Source organism: Patiria miniata, unplaced genomic scaffold (genome assembly GCF_015706575.1).
Source record: "Patiria miniata isolate m_02_andy unplaced genomic scaffold, ASM1570657v1 HiC_scaffold_20, whole genome shotgun sequence".
Classification (NCBI taxonomy): domain Eukaryota; kingdom Metazoa; phylum Echinodermata; class Asteroidea; order Valvatida; family Asterinidae; genus Patiria; species Patiria miniata.
The window spans coordinates 25,822,507-25,845,061 of record NW_024037059.1 but is presented as its reverse complement, the minus strand read 5'-3'; the positions used below and the strand labels follow the sequence as shown (position 1 = coordinate 25,845,061).

Genomic DNA, 22,555 nt, shown 5'->3' with positions numbered 1-22,555 from the left:
CCAAGGAGCCAATCTCCTGATTAATGTTTGATATGTCTAGACATGCAGATATATGCAAGCCGAGCGCCAGCCAATCGGAGTCGACTTTACTCAATCGTGACTTCATTTCATTCCAAAATCAGGACTAAATGGTTTGATTGGTCAATTCGAATGCAGTGTTTTGTAATACATCAGCCGGGCGCATATGCGTGCAACATGATACAGAGCGCGTGACACAGGTTTGTTTTATCTATTGTCTATGACGCGCAACAGGTAAATGACCGAAGACCCAATATAGAAAGCCTGCTGATTAGTCAAAATCTACAGGTCAAGAGGCGGTTGTCTTGCCTAATTAATCAGTGAATCTGCTCACATATCATAGACCACAGCATTCACTGTGGTCTATTACATAGGCTACCAAAGGGGGGGGGGATAGGAACATTTGAGGGCCAAATTACCTTCTTGATGTCCCCGACACACTTGCCGATGTACTTGTGCTTGACGGTCATATTGACCGTGATGGAATCGCAGAGTATGGCCAGCTGTTCGTCCAGGGCTTGCTGGAGGTGTGACGCGGAGATGCCCGGCATGTGGGCCAGGTCCCAGAGCAGCTCCAGAACCTTACTGGTCGTCTTAGCATTGCGGGCCTCACGGCCGATCCGGCCAATCAGGCTAAGGAGCTTCTCCTGGATGCGATCATTCTCGTTGGTCCAAGCCTTGGTTTTAAAATATAATATAATGCAGGGATGTTAAGATCGGAGACCAGTTTTACGGAGCTGTTTTTAGCACACTGCTTGGCAAATTTTTTTGCTTAGTAAAAATTTGGCAGAGTACCAGTCAACAGCAGTACACATGATATGAGATTCTGGCTGGTAACCTGATTTTGCTCTGCATTTTTTTCTGTGCTAAGCTGTATTCTGTGTGAAGTCAATCCATGAATCACATTATGTTCCCAAGGGCCATTTAGTTTTGCGCATGAGTGAACTCATTTGCATAATCATGATTTGGTTTATTTTGACCTTCATTCATCCTGTTGGTCCTCCTGCTAAACTTCTCATGAATAATTCATATCGTCATGTCCATGCAACAAGGTCGTATCTCCTAAAATGGGTCGTACATGAAAAGCGAGTTTCAGAATGACATAAGGTCGTATCTCACATAAAATCCCCCGGATGTACACACAGAGTCAAAGGATATTGAGATAAAACCTTGTTGCACGGAGCGTATTCACACGAGAGACGACTTTGTTGTAGAATGGAGTTACGACCAGGGTGACCGTTTTAGCCGATTTTCGGCTTATTTTGACACATATTTTTGGTTAAAAAATGAGTTTGACAGAAAATTGGACAGAATGGATATTTTTGGCAGATTTCTGGCAGAATTCTGCAAAAATGGTTATTTACAGAAAACCATGGCGAATTTGAAAACAAAATGGTACAATTGTTTAAAAAACCTTCAATCTTTTCAAACAAACCCTTGCATAATGGGACAGGTTGGCTGGTCTAGGCGCTGAGGTTCATAACATCTTTATGTGACTATAAATTATAAATAATGTGATTTGAACCTTAATTAAGGCAGTACTACAAATCTGCATGTGATTTTAAGGGTTTTTAGTGTATTTCGAGTAAATCTGGGGAATTTGGCAGATTTTTGATAAATCTGACAGATATTTGAAGTGCATTTAGCAGGATTTTGCCATGACCTTACGGTTACCCTGGTTACGACCTTGTTGCACTGGCACGAAGATATTAACCCCAGGTCACAATGAACTCTTGCACTACCCATTTTCACTAATTTCAAAGCTGTTTAGAAAATCGTGGGGTTGGGGGGGGGTGGGGTGGGGGAGTGGTGGGGTGGGGTTGAAAGTGGGGGAAATGGGGTGGTGGTTGGGTGGGGGTGGAAGGTAGGGGGGTGGGAATGGAAGGAGGGAAGTGACTTGGTTCATATACCTTCTGAATCAGACAGAATAGATGCTCCAGTTGTTCCGTACTGAATTTAACAGCCACAGCCGACATGATGGAATGAATGTTCTCTACCACCGTCAGTGGCTGGTCGTTCTGTTACACAGACGAAAAAAGCAAATAAGCAAGGTGCCAGAATTCTTTTAACTTGTCAAAAATATTTCCAGTACACTCTAAGATAATAAAAAAACCTAGATATTTAATGTTGTAAAGTCTAAGACTTTATACATGGTGGCTTAGTTTGTAAGTTGGGCAGTGATTTTTTTAAGCTTTGCAACAAACACACAAAGCTTGGTGGGTTTTACCGGTTGAAAAACACTGATCTGTATAATTCTGGTTTCCCATTTCAAATTAGTAAATAGAACAGAATTGTTCATTTTTCTCCTAAGTTATATATTTTTCTAATTTTAATTTTTTAATTAAATTTTAATTTCTAATTTTAATTTCTAATTAAATTGATAATCTGTATAATTCTGGTTTCCCATTTCCCGTTTCCAAAAATTGTTCATTTTTCTTCTAAGTTATATATGTTTTTTCTAATTTTAATTTCTAATTAAATTGATAATCTGTATAATTCTGGTTTCCTATTTCAAATTAGTAAATAGAACAGAATTGTACATTTTTCTCCCAAGTTCTATATTTTTCTAATTTTAATTTCTAATTAAATTGATAATTTTCTAATTCTAATTTTGGTCCTGATTTATGGAAATACTTATCCTTACCTGCATATTCCATATTCCAGTTAGCTCTTCCAGCGATAGTTTGGTACCCAGGAACACCACTATACCTTTCAGTCTGTCACAGTACTGCGCCTGGTCAATGTTGCCTGCAAGAATCATAACAATATTGTGGTGCTTATATAACGCATTATGCCTCAGAGCGATTCACAATTATTACCCCTGTTCATCAGGCCATGGGACCACTTTTCTGCAGCAGCTCGAGACCAGCACAATCATCGCAGGTACCCGTTTATACTCCTGGGCGGAGAGAGGCAATTGTAGTAAAGTGTCTTGCCCAAGAACACAAGCATCAGTGCATTCTGGTCTCTACCCACATGGGTACCCGTTTATACTCCTGGGTGGAGAGAGGCAGTTGTAGTAAAGTGCCTTGCCCAAGAACACAAGCATCAGTGCAATCTGGTCTCTACCCTCACAGGTACTTGTTTATACTCTTCGGTGGAGAGAGGCAATTGTAGTAAAGTGTCTTGCCCAAAAACACATGCATCAGTGCAATCTGGTCTCTACCCTCACAGGTACTTGTTTATACTCTTCGGTGGAGAGAGGCAATTGTAGTAAAGTGTCTTGCCCAAGAATATAAGCATCAGTACAATCTGGTCTCTACCCTCAGAGGTACCCATTCATACTCCTGGGTTGAGAAAGGCAATTGTAGTAAAGTTTCTTGCCCAAGAACACAATCACCAATGCAACCTAGTTTATACCTCAATTTCTGTAAAGGGCAAATTTCCCGGCCAACTTCTGATATACAGCCAAACGCCATACTGATTCGCATGAGTCATTTTCACAGTTTGTACATACGATATTTCCTGCCAAAACCTCACATGTTTCAATACTCTGGGTATGCACTGGAGCAAAAACTGTACGACAATATGCCGTGCACAACGGCCAATTTAAGGTTGCTCCATCTCCACACACTTCACGGACTTTTTTGTGTGTGTACAAAAGACATGCAGGATTAGCATGTTGAGACGTCACCCGGAGGCGAGTCAAGGCAATCTTGACGTCTTAACCCGTCAGCCGTGCCTGTGTATAAAAACAGCCAGTGCGTGTTATCATGCCTCGACGCAAACTGGTTAATAAGCAATATCCAACAACCTACCTTCAAGTGCTATGGACAGAACCTTCTTGTCCACCAGCCAATTAAGAACCACTTCCTCCTGGATGGCCGTGCGATGGTTCCTAGCTGATGAATCCTCTATCAGTTTAGTAATCTGTCAAAAATCCAAAAATGTAAAGTCAGTTTACTCCTGATTCTCGATTCAATTCCATATTACATTCTATGTAACACCTACATGGATCATTTGATTGGTGGAATTTAGTCACATGACATTGAATCACTTGCCCAATTTCATTGACACGTATTCCATTGTATGATTTACGTCATATATTGTGCAACTTGGTTCCCTTTACCGTGCATTTTGGTTCCATTCATTTTGCTCTATTGCATGCGCCTCAATCAATCGCGGAGCAAAAATGCATGCTACACCGCATGCTATGAGATTGCAGCTTAACGCGTTGACCGCACTGACACCGTGTCACTGTTTGACCAGGTATTGACTGTTTTTGAACAGTTTTGGACTTGAACTTTGAACTTGTTGTATCTACAACTGTTTGGATTGGAACTTTTACTACCTGTTGGATTTAAAATATGTTGTAGATGGCCATGAAGTAAAATTGAAGCTCAACCTAACTATTTTTAAATAACTTATCAAATATTAGGTGTTATATAAAACAAATAATGATATTTTTATAATTCATGCAATGGAAGGAATATTTTCATTCGGTGAAAGATTGAAATGGAACAGTCAATCTTTCACCTCATGAAAATATTCCTTCCGCTGCACTCATAAACACTCATTATTTGTATATCATTTCATACTGTCCCACATTTCTCTCTGTATTTTGTTTAATTCATTTTATTCATACTTACTATTTTTTTTAAATATTTCTAAGTAATCTTTACCATCAGATTATTCGCAACCTGCGATTGACCTGCTAGATTCTGACCGAGTGCAAAAGGCCTCATGACTCAGTCACCCAGCCTGTGAAGTCTTCGCTCAATCCGCTTCAAGGCTTCACTGACCAGTTGAATGCCGAGCCCAAGTCACGAAAGCCTTGTCACAAGGCTATGAGTCACACGGCACCATGACTTTGCACAGTGTGTACATGCAAAATCAAGTTATACAGGGCGAGTCAAAAAAAAATAAAAACCAAATGTCGGGACTATTGTTTTATTGAAGTTCTGCATGTAGCACTTTCAAAATCTCGGATATGAAAGCCCAACTCAAAAGCTTTCTTTTAGTACAAGAATCATTCAAATCACTCATGTACTTTTGAAGTTACTGAGTTTTAAACACAACCACCATTTTAAAGTTCCGTCCATGGATCACAAAAAAGGTGTGTGTTCTTTCAGCAAAACAAAAACAATTCACACACATCCTTTATATGTGATTTGTTTTCGTTTTGCTGAAAGAACACTGAACTCTGTAACTTGAAAAGTACATAAGTGATTTGAATGATTCTTGTACTAAAAGAAAGCTTATGAATTGGGCTTTCATATCCTAGATTTTGAAAGTGCTACATGCAGAACTTCACTAAAACAATGGGCCTGACATTTGGGTTTCGATTTTTTTTTACCCACCCTGTACAGGGTGTCCCCCAAAATAACTGAATCCTCAAAGTGTCTTTTCTCACAGCTTTATTAAGCATAAGTCAAACTTATTTGGATCTGTCTATCAACCTTAAATTGTTAGCTTAATACCCTGAAGATGTAATTTTAATCAGTTCAAGACTTGTTGAGTTGTGGCTAATTAAACAAAGATTTTGCTTTTTCATTTTTGTCCACGGCGTCCGATGTTTGACTGCTGCAATGAGAACAAGGTCTGAAACTTGCATCCTTGAAACAAGCAAGTAGAGGGCAAAGCAGAACAGTAAATATGTAAGAAAGTAAACAAAACAGCCTTTTTCAGGACTACCATTTCTTGCAAAAAGAAGAAATGACCATTATTACAAAAATTTTAAAATTATAAAAGAACCAAACAAAAGACAGAAAGATAAAGTAAATCAAAGAAAGCAAAACTACCCTCACCCCAAATCCATTACATTCCTAACAAATGACAATTAAGACCTAGTCTATGTAATAGACCCTGGCCCTGGCGAAGCCGTCCATGGTCTATGATATGTAAACAGATTCGGCAATTAATTATGCAAATAGACTGAGTATGACCTCGAGAAACCGACCAATCAGCGGGCGCCTTCTATACACGCGTAATGCGAGCTCCTTGCGAGCGTAAACATCAGGCCCACAATGAGTGGCATTTTTGTACAGGTTGTTGTATGAAAAAAACGTGGCATCGAAATTGACCAATCAAACTCTTAGTCCAGATTTCGGAATGAAATGACGTCACGCATGCTTAGATACATCAGACGTTCTACCGCAGATGGGCTCCGTGGACAACGGGTGATACTCACACTAATTAAGACCGTGGACAAAATGAGAGAAGTGTCGTTTTTTTTAATTGGCTATAAGTCAATAAATGTGTTTCCGATTGGAAAGATTTTTTTGTTGCTGAAAAGCTGACAAACTTTTGTTTTACATATGTATCAATATTTCTGATGTAGAGGGTGCTTTGAGGGTTTTGTGGGACGTGCTATTGCGATTGTTACAATACCTCTTTCAAGCTGTTCATCTTGGCGTTGAAGTGAGGCGATTTCAGCATCCGGAGGGCAATTTCCAGGCGCAGGTCGTCGACCTCGGAGACGTCCTCCACCCAGAAGTTCTGGCAGAGCAACTTCATTGTGCAGAGCAAGTCCGAGATGCTGCCGGCCCTCTACGATTGGTAAACGACGGGAAAATATTTTACAAATAAAACATGGTGTGAGGATTGACAGTCAATATTAGCTCCCCAAGGTATGGAGTACCGAAGTGTGACGTCATTTAGAACCAGAAAGGGTAGCGCGAATGAATGGAGTACGGGCGCGTGTTGGTTCACGGGCTGAATCAAGCGCTAATGTCTTTCACACACATTTTGTGCACGTGACTTATTCACTTCGGTACTCCATTGCAAGTTGACAGACTAGTTGCCGAGGCGAACCTGCAACCTCCAGATTAGAACCTGCGACCTCTGGATTGTCGTTCCGGTGCTTTACCAACTGAGCTATCCAGCCCTATGTTGGCGGTTTCCCCATTTTGTCAATGTCTTTGTTCAAAGTGTGCTCGGAAGTGCCATGAATTAAGCCAAGTACCTTTTGTTTCAGGTCGCTGTCTGCAAGCTCCCGGACGTACTTCAAGGTGCGCTTGGAGACGGGTCCCAGGAAGGAGGCAACTCGCAAGGTGTTGAGGTACTCAGAGGTCACTCCGAGGGGCTGCAAGAGGGCTGCCATGATCTGTCAAAGTACATGTAGAAGAAATTTAAAGCTGCTACGAACTGCTTAACCCTAACAGAACTCAACCCATCTAACCCAACAGCATGTCTTATTGGAATCTGTCAGGATGGGTACAGTACCCCTAAACTGACAGTCTTTTACATTGGGTTGGCACACCTCCAGAATCAAAGTCAGAAATATGTATGTGCAGTTTCCCATATGGTGTTGGAATTTGCCAGGATGGGTATGGTTCCTAGTAAATTATGCTAGGGAGTTAGCGTTAATGGCCGGAGTGAAATCCTTGCAGAATCTCTTTCTCAAAGACAAAGATCAATTGGATGGGGCACCTGATTTTCCATGTCAAAATGTGTTGAATGGTTTATTGCTTAAAAATCGTATAGTAGCCAATATTTAAAAGAAATTTACAATACTGAAACACAACTATATAAAAATATATATTAAAAAAAAAATGAAATTACATTTACAATCAGTCCATTGGATGCTGTAACAGTTTGAAAAAATAAATTGAGAAAAATATCAGATAAATGAATACATTAACACCAGTACCTGAATGACTTACCGTTGGATCCAGTTCTTCGCACGGTTCCAGGGCTCTAGTCTTCAGTTCCTCCAACCCACCTTTCTCTCCAAACTTTTTTAGCACAATAAAGAAAATATAGTTCATATTAAAATGTGATGCAATCAAGCTACATAAGTCGTTTGTCGGGAATTTTCATTTGGAGATTCAGGCCAAAATAGGACCACTTCATCACATGACTTCATCACATTTCTTGGTGTTCTGACTTCCATAATTTTTGAACTAAAGATGGCACCAGCGTGCGGTTTTCACATCAGTAATGCTGAGATTGCGCTCTTTTCAAATCTGTAATAAAAAATTTTTTTGACCAGGGTCGACAAACGACTCATTTAGCTTGATCGCATCACAAATGTGAAATTGTTAGTTTTGCCTATTTCATCTCAATGTGTGTGTGCACTGTGTGGTCTACGCAAGTGAGTTCAGGAAAGACACACCATACACTGCTTCACAAATTAATGTGAATGACCTTAAAGGTATTACATACGATATTTGCTTTTGCTGTATTTTTCAGAAATGGATGAATTTGGGGGTGGGCAGTAGTATTTGATAGCAAGTATTGTTGTTACACTGACCTGTTTAAAGTTTTGTATTAATAGATGCTGGAAAAACCACGGGAAAAAAATGCTGTTCTTGTAGTCTGGTTCCCTGACCCTTCTTCAGACGAAATAGAGCAATTTATAGACGTTGGAGAATTGTCAGGTCAGGGAACCAGACTAGTTGGCTTGCACCCGCTCACGTACATGTGTAACTGATTGCAAACAAAATGTGGACTTTAGAACTAATGTTGGTAAATTGGGGGCAGTATTTGAAAAAAAGTTTTTTCCAATGATGGTCGGTTGACCATTGGCCGACCATCATTGGAAATTGATAAAAAAACAAACACTTTTCTTGTAAATAACAGCACACAAGGTGCCATGACTTCACAGGATGCTTTAGACTGTCATTCACTTACAGTCCAGTGAGGTATTTCATAATAATTTGGTAGTTTTGTTTTTTGATGTTTGCAAATGTTGTATATTACCTTGAGAAACTTTCTAAGAGAACATTTTCTTAGAGAAAACACCCAAATTGAACCGGCAGTTCTCACATGAACCAATACACACATAGTGGAATTTGTATCCTTGTGGAGACATTCCTTTGTTCTCGTGTACTAAAGTTTTCGAGCTTGAAAGTGTAGTTTAAAAATGCTCTTATTTTAACCAGAATTAATTTCCTTGGCTGAAATTTGGACTTAATATCCCTTTTCTAAAACTCTTCCATTTGCGACAGATCAACATAGCTTGGAAATTCCTAGTTTTTGAGTAAAATCCATACATCTATTTCGTGAAAACCTTGTGGAGACGTATTCATCTGCCCTGTGGAGATGTATACAGTCTTTTGTTCCCTATTGTGTGCATGTCTCCAGAGGGCACGGTGTATCAGATCACACTCACCCTGTTAATGAGATTGACCAGCCACCCGCAGGGATCCTTGTATGAGTTGAACGGCGGACTGGCGGCGTACGTGTCGTTTATTCCAAGTTTGTCTTCCCAGTACAGCTTGTCCCAGTGTTTAGAACGATTCTTGTAGTGGAACTCCGTTTCTGGATTCAACACCTGCAGTGGAATAGCAGCCAATTTCACAAAACATGACGCATTGGCATGACTTAGGGTTCGAAATTAGCGGTAGCCCGTTAGCCAAATGCTAGTCAAAACAGCGGCGGGCTAGTCAAACTTTTCCTTAAGTAGCGCGGCTGGCGAGTCAAAAATTATTGGGCTACGGGCAAAGATGAAAGGACAGGAAGAAATAAATCATTAAATTCAAAAAGCAAACCTCAGCAATTTGTGTCTAATTTTATCAACTGTTTTAAAGGGTTAAATGAGATCTGTTTATTTAAAACACTGACAAAATTGCCTCAGAATTGAGCCTGAAAATACGGCATTTTGTATTTGAGCTAAAAAAATATGCGGGCTAGTGAAAATGCCCCTGGGCTATTTAAGAGTCTGTTTCAGTAGCCCGGCTGGCTAGTGAACAAAAAAGTTATAAGGTCAAACCCTGATGACTCCACTTATTATTGGGTAAGTCGCCTAACATGTACCGGTACTGTGCAACTTTTCAGTTATGACACATCTCACAAACGTTTCACAGTACAGTTAGGTATGCAACTTTCGCAACAAAGTATGGCGTACATGTACCTTACACAGTAATTTCTCTTTTCTTGGGTCTTGGTTGGTTCTTCTCCTAAATACTCTGCAACAGAGTTTTAACAGGAGGCCAGAAACACCGCGGCAAACCCTTTCCCTCAGTGATAAATGTCATTGGGTTATTTTACCTGCATTGCACAACACACGGGACCTATGGCTTTACGTCCCATCAGAAGGACGAAGCAATAATGGTTAAGTGCCTTGCTTAAGGGCACAAGTGTCCACCCGGGCACGAACCCACGTCACTGTTGCCTCTGAAACACCAGAGCATGAGTCCGGTGCTCTTAACCGCTAGGCCATGACACTCCACACCCTTGAACAAATTTTTGAGTTACTGTATAAAGAGAACGGTCCATTAAATAACAGCTTTAACTCCTTACCATGGAGAGTACACCCAGCAGATCCACAGGTACCGGTTTGTGTTTGAGTCTTGCGGCAATCAGGTCCACCGTCAGCTGCAGCATGTTGTAGATACCCTCCTGGATCTCCGCGCCCCACCGGTGCACCGCGTTGGACACCATGAGCTTCTTGATGGCCTCGGGCATGCAGCGGCTCACGAAACGCTTGCAGTTCTCGTCCGAATCGATCAGATCTAGCAAAACCAGAACAGAACAGAGAGCTTTAACACTTGCTTTTTTTGGGGGGGGGGGGGGGTAATTTGGGGCGTTCAATGTTGGGTTTCCCCATTCACCAATGTACTTTTTATAAACAATGTATACACATGTACTCAGTTATGCCCCAAGCATGCAAAGGCTTGCGAGAAACAAATTCACACACTTACTTGGGTGGGACTCGAACCCACAACCCCCTGCTTACTAGTACCAGGCATGCAACTGGGAATTCACAAAAAAAGAGGAAATTCAAATCTTTCCAAGACTTTGTACAGTGCACACATGGGAAGTAAAAAAAGAGGAAATCAGCTGATCCGAGGAAAAGTTGCATGCCTGTAGTACAGATTAAATAAAGTTGTGCAAACCTGACCCGAAACCGAAATCGACCCGACCCGAAACTGACTTTGGGTCAGGTCGGGTCGGGTCGGTTTGTCCATCATTTCAGTCGGGTTGGGTCGGTTTCGGTTTTATGTTTGTGATTTTCGGGTCGGGTCGGGTCGGTTAAGCCATCTTGGAAAACCCCCGAAATAAACCGAAATAAACCCCCAAAAAATAAACAGTTTGGAAATTCACACAGTGCAGTATCTACTGCAGAGTCACTGTGCCCGGTACGACCAAATGCGGTTTGCGGTCTATCACGCACGGTCTATAACATGTAGGCCCACCAGTAGGTCACGTTTTGAGTACCATACGGTATGATTCAATTACTGAGAGACGACGATATTCACGCGATGCGGCCAGATATTCAGGGGGTTTTGGGGGGTTTTGGGGTCGGTTTGGTTTTCGGTCGGTTAGGGTCATTTTTTTTCCTTGAATTTTTGTCGGGTCGGGTTGGTTTTATGGAGTTCAGATTGGTTTATATCTTTAACGTTTTCGGGTCGATTTGGCCTCTGCACTAATGTTGTGCATCTAGTCAGGTTGACCACCTGACTAGATGCACAACATTAGTGCAGATGTCTTACCACTCCACCACCATTCGAATCCGACTGTAACTTCTTTTTTTTCTTCAATATTTTCAACATCAATATTGAATATATACATCTTTCCAATTCAAATTCCATCCTGGTGATTACAATTTAGTATTTTTTTAATCTAAACTGCAATTGACCGAATATAGTTTTACACACGCCTTAGCTTCAGCTGCCTTCCTCGCTGGTCAAAATTGAATACAAAGCACGCCGGTTCAAATTTGCATGCGGCGATGGCTATTGGCCGCTGTATATAGTACTGTATAACTATCAAGGGACTTTACCCAGCTAAAACTTGTAAAAGAATGGGACCATTAAATAGGTGTCAACAAAAAAGTTACTATCGACAGAAAAGATGGCATCTGACAATAAAAAATGCAACATTACTATTAACCCTAACTCCATTTTGTTAGGATGTAGCCTCAATCCTGCAAAATCCTCTAATGGGCCTCAAGGAAAAATAGCATAGCCTCAATCCTGCAAATTCCTCCATTATTTCTTGAATATGGTCCATGCATGGAGGGGTGACCACTGCCTGAATCCTTCAAAATCCTGCGGCAGCGACTGTCAATATGTTGAGGCTTGGCCAGTGACATCCTGGAGCAGTACGGAGGATTTCAAGCATAATCCAGGCCTGTATTTATGCATGGCCGAGCATAAACAACACAAGGTCCTGCCCAAGACCTTGACGAAGTGCATCCTACGAAATCAGTAATGCACTTTTGCCATGTAACCTCAATCCTCCAAATTCCTCCACTTTAGCAAAGAGGATTTTGAAGGATTCAGGGCAGTTAGGGTTAAAGTAACGTCACAGTCGTGTGTACTGTGCATACTTTTTTGTCTTTTTGAATATTCAAACGAATGATCGAATATTCGAGTATTCAGTATATATTCAGGACAGCCCAAGCAGGTATAGTACACACATAGCCTGCTTCAATACATACATGTGCACAACAACACAGCCTGAACTTTGCACTCTTCTTTGCACGAACAATATATTTATCAACGTTCAAACACAACAACATTCCTTTGTATACACAGGAGTACATTCTGAAAACTTATTTTTAACTTTATGGGAAACACAGCAAGCTACTCATAAATACACTAATGTACAGATGCAGGTTTAAAGCTGGTTTCCCCGTGCCGTTTCTGTGTTAAACTCTCAAAACTAGACTTTGTTTTTAATTGCTATTTTTCTAGCCATACAAAAGTCATTCACTTTTGAGTGAGACATTGAACCCAAAAAATCCGCTCACATTTGATCGTGGCATATTTACTTAACAACTTTTTAATAATTTGCAGCTCGACAATAATTCTGGGGTAATTTTTTTGTGCGTTAGGAGTGCAGAAGCAACCCAAAGTAAAATTGTATTTTCAGAGAGTTGAAAACATCCAAAATAGACAAAAGTAACTTTTTCCGTTTGAATAAAAGACAGAAATTGAAAATGTTATACGTGTAAAGGTACCACTAAGGAGACACGTTATCGTAATTTTTTCGCACGATGGGGGACATCGGTCATTAGCGAGACATTTTCATGTCTCCCTAATGTCACAGCCCCCCTTTAGAGGCACAATTTTAGTGTCGCAATTAGATTGTATTAATTTTGTTGCTCGTCTAATTAGTAAACATACCAAAATACGTGGAAAAAGGACAAGGGAATATTGGGTTAGGGCACATTTAAGTTTGAAAATTTGAAGCACAAGTCTATAGGGATGTCTCCCAAATGTCCAATCCCGGGTAATAATAATAATTATTATTATTATTATTATTAAAATTAACAAAATTGATTATGTTGAAGAGCACGGATAGAGCCCTGAAAGGTAATATACAACAATTTGTTTTCGCTGTAATTTTCAGAAAGGGATGGATTTGGGGGTTAGTAGTTTATAGCAAATACTGTTACACTATCCTGTTTAAAGCTTTGTTTTCATAGCTGCTGGAAAAACCCAGGAAAAAGCCTACTGTGCCTATTGGATAATCCTCGCCCGTACAGCAGGAAATGGAAAAACATACACAACGGCCACATGTGCAAGCGTAAGTTTGTACATTGCTTGTTTTGAAAGCAAGGTGGGATCCTTAACCCTTACTTTGCTATTTGTTCTTTCATGCATAACATCGGTATTTCACACATTTTTATCTTCTTGATGTGGCCAATAGTTCAGCAGTTTTATACGGAAAGCAAGCTGAAAAGTGAAAAACTCAACAGGAAAAATCGTTGCTGCTGCCCCAAATTTGTGAACTACACTCAACCAAAACAGAAAGTCCCCCACTAATACTTTTTTGTCTAACTCAAAAACTACTGGGCACCTCTTGCTCAAATAATGACCAATCAGTACAGATATTCCTTAGGCCAAAAAAAAATACTTCTGCTTCCGATTACATGGCATTCGAAAATAGGGTAGGTAGGTAGAGAATTTCTTTTTGGTCAATTTTTTGTGTGTACAATCATATGGAGGCGTCTGCATGTAGTCACGGGTAAAAGGTAGAAATTGATAGTTTTGGGTGGTTTTTTTTCCTCATTTTTCCAATAAAAAAATTGGGGTAGGGGCTGTCAGAATGGTAGGTAGGGAAACCGGAAGCAGAACTATTATTTTTTTTTTGCCTCAGCAATCCATGCTCTTTATTTGGCACAAAATAGCAATAATGTGTTGCACTTTAGTATACAAGTTGAATGTGAACATTTCCCCTCTAACGTAATCTTCCAACAAAAACTTCTTAAAATTAATTTCAACTTTTGTTGGTTATTCTATCAGCCTTTCCTTTACTGAACTTTGAAGAACATAAAAAGTATGCAGTAAATGAAAGGTTGAACAGATTTCAAAAAAACAATTTAAAGACACTTTTGTTGGAAGATTGCGTTACAGATGAAATGTTCACACTCAACTTGCACGTATACATACAAAAGTGCAACTATTAATGGTATCATTTGTCATAAACTGCATAATTCTATACACATTACCAGTATCATTGTTTTTTTGCCAAATAAAGAGTATGGCTGGCTAAGGAATTTCTGAACTGATTAGTTTTTTGGCTTCTTGGTTCATGACTAGCCTGCCCATTTGACTTATCAGAGAGTCCCACCCATTTTTTTCTTCATCATTACAGCTTTGGAGTGTTTTTGTAAAGGCCACGTGGTCACTGAAATCCTGCAAATCACAAAAGTGACTTCACTCGTCACTTTTTGTCGGCGTGACTGTGAGCTGGATGGGAACTTCCAGCGAAATCAGATTTACATGTAACTGTCATTCGGTTTGAAACAAAATTAGGACAACCGAATTTTGAAATCTACGATTTCTCCAACCACTATTACATGTTAGACTTGTAGGTGCACATGAACAAGTAGTGAAGAGCCGTTTTCAAACGTGTTTGGCACTGATTTGCTGAATTTCGTTATTATTTTGTGATATGGTATGAAATCTTAACAAATTTAGCTGTTGCGTCAACACCCGAAACATATTTGAACAATGACCTCCAAGAACCCCTACATGACCTTTGACCTCACCTTCCCACTCAAGGGTCACTGCATCAAAATGTTATCAAAATCTACGAAAGCATGTAGAAGTAATGCATCTTTTTTCTAAAAACTGAACCCAAACTTTAACATACGCTGCTATTGGTCTACAGTCATACGGGTCTACAGTCATATAGAATTTAAGACTGGTTAGTTTATTCATGTATTTATTTATTTCTTGTTTATCCTGGGGAGACCTTTCAGTGGCACACTGTTTTTCAAAGGTGCCCAGCATTTACAACAAGCATACAATAGTATAAAAATAGAACAAGCAATAAAAACATTACAAAGATATAATTAAGAAGATTAATAAACAGTAAAATGAGACAAGGTTAATCACGGTTCACAAAATCACAAAAACAAGACATACATGTACCATAGAATATTAAACTATCAGGTTCGTGTTTCTCCCAAAACTTTGTTAATTGAACATTGGACATTACATCTACAGTTATTTTGTAACCCCCCAAAAATCTAGATTTCTAGGTCAATAAAATCAACAGTACTATACTTTTTTGGACTTTGTATTGTTGGCAGAGATTTCAATCAATGATAATGGAAGGGAGTTGCTGGTACAAAAACTGTGGTTATTCTGAGTCATTAGACATTTCAATACACATGATGAAGTTGGACCTTTTCATGAAGTTGGGAAGCTTTAACCTACTGCTATTTAAACAGTCACAGACAGTCAAAATCCGCTTCCACTTTCCCTGCTATACTTTCAACAATGGCTAGTCACCAGCAGTCACGTCATATGCCAAGCAAGCACTGTGACTAGTCAAACTGGGTCAACAGACAAAGCAGACAAGTTGTGGTCACAGCTGTTGTATCACTCACCCCCAGTCAAAGCATAGTTGTATCACGTTACTTTAACAGTCCCAGGCAGACAATCCTGCTTTATGTAGGCTGGGAATTCTAAACTCTTGAAAACAGTCACTTGTTTGATTTTGACTGAAAGGACTACTTGGCACAGAATGTATGCTTACATAGGAGGGTTAATATGACATTTTGACTAACTTGTAGAAGAAGTACATGTAAGAGGGGTCACTCAAAGTAACTGGAAAAAACAGTTCGGCATTTCAGCTGATTTCACCGTTTTTCTTTTGGGATTATTTGTACACATGTATGCAAAATTATACAGAGTACCGGTACTGGTGAAATTCAAGAAAAGCTCATGTGTAAAAGTAGAGTAGACCCTCCCCCTATACATATGCCTACTGGATTTACCTCCCCAGGCTGGCCTTGTTGAAGCAATCAGACATTTTTCCAGTGACTCCTCCTTGTTAGGGACGGGTCCACCTCTGTGAAGACACGCCCCTTACCACAGTTGTCCACTCCCCTTCCCCCCCCCCTCCCCCAATAAGACATTTCCCCATTGACTCCTCCTTCTTCTATTGGGTTGGAACGCTGGTTTATGAAGACACACCCTTTACTGTTATTATGCATATTTACTTACTTTCCTGGGCCATCCTAGTTGAAGCGATCAGACATTTCCCCAGTGACTCCTCCTTCTTGTAAGGGACTCTGTGAAGACACGCCTCTTACCAAAGTCCTCCCCTCCCCCTTCCCCAATCAGACATTTCCCATGGACTCCTAACACTGGTCTACGAGGACACGCCCCTTACTGTTATTTTGCATAAATACTTACTTTCCTGGGCCATCCTGGTTGAAGCAATCAGACATTTGCCCAGCGACTCCTCCTTCTTGTAAGGGATGGACCCCCTGTGAAGACACGCCCCTTACCAAAGTCCTTCCCTCCCCCTCCCCAAATCAGACATTTTCCCCATTGACTCCTAGCAATGGTCTACGAGGACACGCCCCTTACTGTTATTTTGCATATGCACTTACTTTCCTGGGCCATCCTGGTTGAAGCGATCAGACATTTCCCCAGTGACTCCTCCTTCTTGTAAGGGATGGACCACTGGTCTGTGAAGACACGCCCCTCCAGCTCATACAGGTTTGTCGCTGGGAACTCCTTGCACATGTCTGGGTCTTCTTCCTCCATAGTGCTTAGGCCTGGCCTGGCCGACAACTTAGCCTTCTAGAATGAATCGTTTAAAAAAAATATAATAATTTCATCCTTACTCATGGGTCATTCCATGCCAATTCAACGGGTCATGGCACCATATGTTACAGATTTTTTTCAAACTTGGTGGAAAGGTTCTGTTAGTTGTTCTATAGATGAGGTCAAAAGCAAAAATTCAAATTGCTTTCTTTTGAGGCGTTACGGCAGCACAAAGTTCAATTAACTTTGCCAAAAAAGGGGAAACTGACTGGCCCATAGAATAAATCGCTGACTTTAAGGACCCATATCTTGAGATTGAAATTGATTTGGAAGCTGAATTGAGATACATGGGTACAACTGCTGTAGTAGAGCAGGAATATAGGAAAATAATACCCATCATGCCTCACACCTTAATTTTAGGGGGTGGTTTCAAAAATGATCCGTCATGATGCGTCATATGCATTTTTTCAAATTTTGAAGGCCCCTTATCTTGGAACTTTGCATTAACTTTTTTTTATTTCAATTTTAATGTAATCTCTGACTACTAATGTTGACATTTATGTGAAAGAAAGAGCAATTGTAGATGTCTTCCCTGATTTGGGGGACCCCAAATATGTCCTCAGTCAGAAATCTGCCTTAAAATTGGCCCAAAACAAGAAGGAAATCCCCATGTGGCTCAGGCGATATAATTTTCTAGGTTTTTCTTTTAGGAAAGAGTGCATCTTCCAGATTTATATTATCGAAAACAATTCTTGTGTATCTGGCATTTTCATGAAAAATTCAAAGCTGCAAAAACACCTCCAAATTGGGCGACAATGTGTGTTAGACACACATTGTGCATGTGCAGGAAATTTTGACTGACCCCAATTCAGCTCAGAAGCATAAATGGAAACCTTTTTTGGCTTATGAGTATCTCAGTATGTCTCTCTACCTAATGTCATGACAGAGGTCATTTCAAATTGTTACAAATGGTGCTTTTCTTTTTTTACCAGATTTTTGATACAAATATGAAAGCCTGGTTCACATTTCATAATTGTGTGGAAATGTGTGCTTATAAAATACAGAAATCATGGTAGCGAAATATTGAACCCCTTCACATTGTCGAGCCTATGAGAACAAACAATCCAATTAAATAAATTTAAAAAAAAATTAAAAAAATTCAATTATTTTTCAAATAAATTAAAGAAACCAGTGGCAGTGAATATGCAGATATGAAGATGATCATATTGCCGTAATATGCCATGAGGCGCTGTGAATGCATAAAAATCAGACTGCGCTGATTTGTCTGGCATCAACTGGAAGTGGAAATAAGGGCAAGAAAGTTGTATTTTCTGTCTCAATACTTTTGAACATTTTGAAAACTTATGTTTGTGTTAACCGTTATTGGTGTTAATATTACTAGAACTAGACTATGTAAAAAGATAGGGTCTGCTACATTCAGGCATTACATGTATTGTGTAGATTAATTAAAGTTGAAGGTTGGCAGGCATAAACAAAAGGGAAAGAATGTTGCAACCTGACGCTGCTTTTGTCTTCATATCATCTCAATGAAGGTCAGTCATTGCAAAAATGACGATGAGACATGGATCTGGGACTGAAAAACATTTTCAATTTTGTTAGGAAATACTTAGGCAATTTGCTTGACTCTCCATAACGTTAGACTTTGTACACAACATTAGCTGAAGTACAGTCAGGTTGCAAATGCAACATTCTTTCCAACAAAATATCTGAGAAAGAAACAAAATGTTGGCTTCACCTCTTCAGGTTCAACAGCTTCATCGTAGCTTGGCGGTGCAGTATCCGGGTTAAGCTTGAGTTCGGGCCGCGGCTCCCCTTTCGACTTGCCCGACCCAGACCCGCCCCGATCCTCCGACATCTCCACCACTTCGTCCACCGTGTCGTAGGAAAGTCCCGGCTGCTCGTTGGTCAGGATCGCCACCGCTTCGTTCACGTCGTTCTTGCTCAGCGCTAGCGCTCGTTTGATCTCTGTCAGGTCGGAAAAACCCATGCTGACGAGCATTTGGAGGTTGTCTTCGCTGGGCTCCATGGTCGAGTCGATAAGTGCGCGCCAGGGGCTTGGATAATACGGCAATCGCGGGTGGATAAATGTCCGGGAAATGGAACTAAGTGATTTTTTTTACGACGGCAACACCCCAAATTGGTTTCCACTGTACGTCGCCATGTTGCAATATGAAATGGCACAGACGCGACAAAAGAGGGCGCTAGTGCGATTGCACATTTTCGGTCGGGGAAGGCCCTAAAAAGGCCTAAACCTTGAAAAAGTCCATGTCAACTTTAATTAATAATCCACATTTTTGATTTTCCATTGTTTTCTCCCTAATATATTAATTAACGCTGCTTGTAGCCAGTAAAGAAATGAGCACTGCATTCTCATTCCCCTGTTGATTTTTGTTTTTAAATGCAATTTTTGTTGGCAAAACAATTCAAATTTTGCTACAACATAACTTTTAAAATTAGGTTTATCATGAGAAATTGTGTCAAAATAGTTAAAAATACAACACTCATTCAATAAAAACCTCAATGAAAGTCAGACAAATTATGCGTAAGAGTGATTTTTTTTAATTCAAAAATATTTCCAAATAATTTGATCAATGTAAAAGACCACTTTTCATGAAAAATGTTTACAAAATAAAACGAGTTGACAATTCGTCTTTAATACAGACATTAGGCATTTCTAAAGAAATTAGTGCATATATTGCAATCAATGTACAAAATTATAATCGCCGTAGTTCACACCACACCCAAAAATTTACAAGCACGGGCAATGAGTAAAACATTCCTGTTATATTAATAAATATACATAATATAATGTTAGTCACTAATGTAATTTGAATGTTTGATGATTTGGAAATATGCCGACAATTTTTTGGATCACAGAGGCCCCTGTCAATAGACGAAAGCCGAAAAGGCCAAAAAAAAAAAAAAAATTAGCTCTGCTTCCAATTTCCCCACCTACCCTATTCTGACAGCCTCTAACTTAATTTTGTTTATGGGAAAATTGAGAATATACCTTAAACTGTCAATTTATACCTTTTACCCTTGTCTATATGATCTGATACACCGTGCCCTCTGGAGACATGCACACAATAGGGAACAAAACATTGTATACGTCTCCACAAGGCAAAATTCTATAGATGAGTACGTCTCCACAAGGTTTTCACAAAATAAATATATGGATTTTACTCGAAAACTAGGAATTTTCAAGGTATGTTGATCTGTCGCAAATGGTAGAGTTTAAGAAAAGGGATATTAAGTCCGAATTTCAGCCAAGGAAGTTAATTCTGGTTAACATAAGAGCATTTTGAAACTGTACTTTCAAACTCGAAAACTTCAGTACACGAGAATGTTCACAGCCGCCTCCATGATTGTACACGCACAAAATAGCCCCCCCCCCCAAAAAAAACCCTACCTACCTACCCTATTTTAGAATGCCATGTAACAGAAGCAGAACTAAGTTTTTTTTGGCCTAATGTGGCACGGGGCAGTAGCACGCACAATGGTTTCTCCTTTGTGTCATGGATCCTTGGCCAGAAATATCGGGGTGTGCTACCCCCAGATGACGGCCTGAACCCGTCTGGTAGTCAACATAATCCCGGTGCGAACTGGTTTAACATTTAAAATTGCCCATGCTTTTTCAGACAACTGAGGGTGCTGTCGCTGTGATGTCATTTCAGGAAGACACTGTTCAGTTTAGGGTTTTCTGTTCAAATTGTGAACTCAAAAAATTTGCTTATTGAAAATGTTTGTTAGAAATGTTTGCTCATTGGCTTATTGCCATGTACTGACACAACAACGAATCAACAAATTTGCGACAGCAAAATATCCAAAATTCTGGCATTTTTTTGGTGCAGAAATAGCTGTACCATTGAAGTTTCTGCCTGAAATGACATCACACTTTTGCTCATGAATGTCGAAATTTTTATTAGCATAAACACCAAAGGCACCAAAATACCCTTGAAAATGGCAAAGCGATATTTAAAATAGGGTTAAATGAAAAAAAGGTGCACTTCCAAGAATTGCATAACAACAAATACATTCCAAGGGCCCTTTAAGACTTGCACAAGTCTAATTTTGTTTTCGCAATTCATCAGTACATATTTCAGAGCAGACTAATGAGCGACACAGAGCATATACTTTCTAAATTTCAATCGCAAAATAAACAATAAACAAGTTTTCCTTCAAAAAGCCTTTCCTTCAACTTTTGAACAATCCATGAATTTAATACAAGTCATTAAATTCCATCATGCTAGATGCATTATATACATTTCAAATTTACATAAAGGAATCAAAAGTTGAAGGCACAATGTTTTGCTTTGACCCTGCACGTCTTAAACATTTTTTTTTTTATCAAAATAATTTCAAAACCTCTCTGCTGCTTCGAGCAGATGCCAACTACAAAAAATGGTGAGAACGGTTTACCCCTTACATAAGGGATACATTTCTGCTTGGCCGGTTTTATCAAAACGAGTACATTTAAAACCGGCTAGTAGGGGCCTGGTTGCTGATAATGGCCTGGGCCGAAGGCGAGGCACATTACCTGTGACCAGGCCCTGTACTTGTTTAAAACCAGTCGAGCACAAATTTATTCCCATTCATAAATGCATGTGGGTCAAAAAGTCAAAAATTATAAATTTTCAATGATTTTGTGTAACAATTTTACATAATGTTTTGTGAAGCACACCTCTAGCTATGTTCATGGTACGTGCCTCTTGTGAGTAGTACTAAAAATCTCCATATATGGAGATTGGCGCATGCGTGGTGCATACTGCGCGATGTGACGCAGAACGCAGCGGTGCCAATGTAGTGTGAATTGTGAGAAAAAAACCGTTAAATGATAAAACCAGTTGATGTTTTTTTATCAACTGTTTAAAACCACCCATGTGACGGGCTCTCGACCAATAGGCCATTTCAAATGGTGCAATCGAGATTGTGACATTTGACGATTTCCAACCAATCACCATATATGTCATTTTCGTTACATTTTATACATGTACGAGAAGTGAAGATATTAAAGCCCAGTTCATACTCGCCTCGAATTTATGACGTCATGGCAAGTATTCGCGCTGCGAATTCGTAAAAGCTGAACATATTTCAACTCGGGCGAATTTCGCAGCGAATGTTTTTATGACGTCAAATTCGCTTCGCATTCGCATTCACGTGAAGTATAAACCGGGCTTATGTCAGTGAAGGAATTATAGCAGTTGCAAGTTATGGCTAAAAAATAACTGTGCCAATTAATTGTTACTAGCGTCTTTTGTGTCTAATATAACCCTCTACCGGAAAAAATGTTACCAAATAACCAACATACTGATCGATTAATCATTTCAAATGAATCATCATTGCAGGCCTATTTCCTTTCAGCATTTTTTGAAGTATGGGGCAGAGGAATCAACCCTTTCTTCCTGTGAATCAAAAAGTGCTCATTGACCAATCGGATCAGGACTTTTAGTCAGGTGACCAAAGCAGCCCCATCACACTAAAAAATGTACAAGAACCAAAGGAGGGCGGGGCTTACGGCCAAATCTCGAATGGTCCATTCTTATGAGGGGTGGAAACTGTCAACAAGAAACTGCTGGGGGCCCAATGTATTTTCAGCTTTTTTTGTGAGAAGGGAA

General features: G+C 39.8%; 1 protein-coding gene across 1 annotated transcript in view; it reads right to left on the bottom strand.

Annotated features, from left to right (window-relative positions):
* LOC119728329 (ubiquitin carboxyl-terminal hydrolase 24-like) overlaps positions 1-19,115 on the bottom strand; it is a 116,011-nt gene extending 96,896 nt beyond the window's left edge. The window contains exons 1-11 of the mRNA XM_038200529.1: positions 18,676-19,115; positions 16,763-16,955; positions 10,204-10,415; positions 9,074-9,235; positions 7,623-7,694; positions 6,923-7,063; positions 6,349-6,507; positions 3,777-3,888; positions 2,663-2,766; positions 1,929-2,036; positions 438-695 (exon numbers count right to left, since the gene is read on the bottom strand). Of these exons, the coding sequence (XP_038056457.1) occupies positions 438-695; positions 1,929-2,036; positions 2,663-2,766; positions 3,777-3,888; positions 6,349-6,507; positions 6,923-7,063; positions 7,623-7,694; positions 9,074-9,235; positions 10,204-10,415; positions 16,763-16,955; positions 18,676-18,966 (1,812 nt within the window). The 5' untranslated portion in view covers positions 18,967-19,115. The remainder of the gene's footprint in view (positions 1-437; positions 696-1,928; positions 2,037-2,662; positions 2,767-3,776; positions 3,889-6,348; positions 6,508-6,922; positions 7,064-7,622; positions 7,695-9,073; positions 9,236-10,203; positions 10,416-16,762; positions 16,956-18,675) is intronic.
* Positions 19,116-22,555: the final 3,440 nt, after the last annotated feature.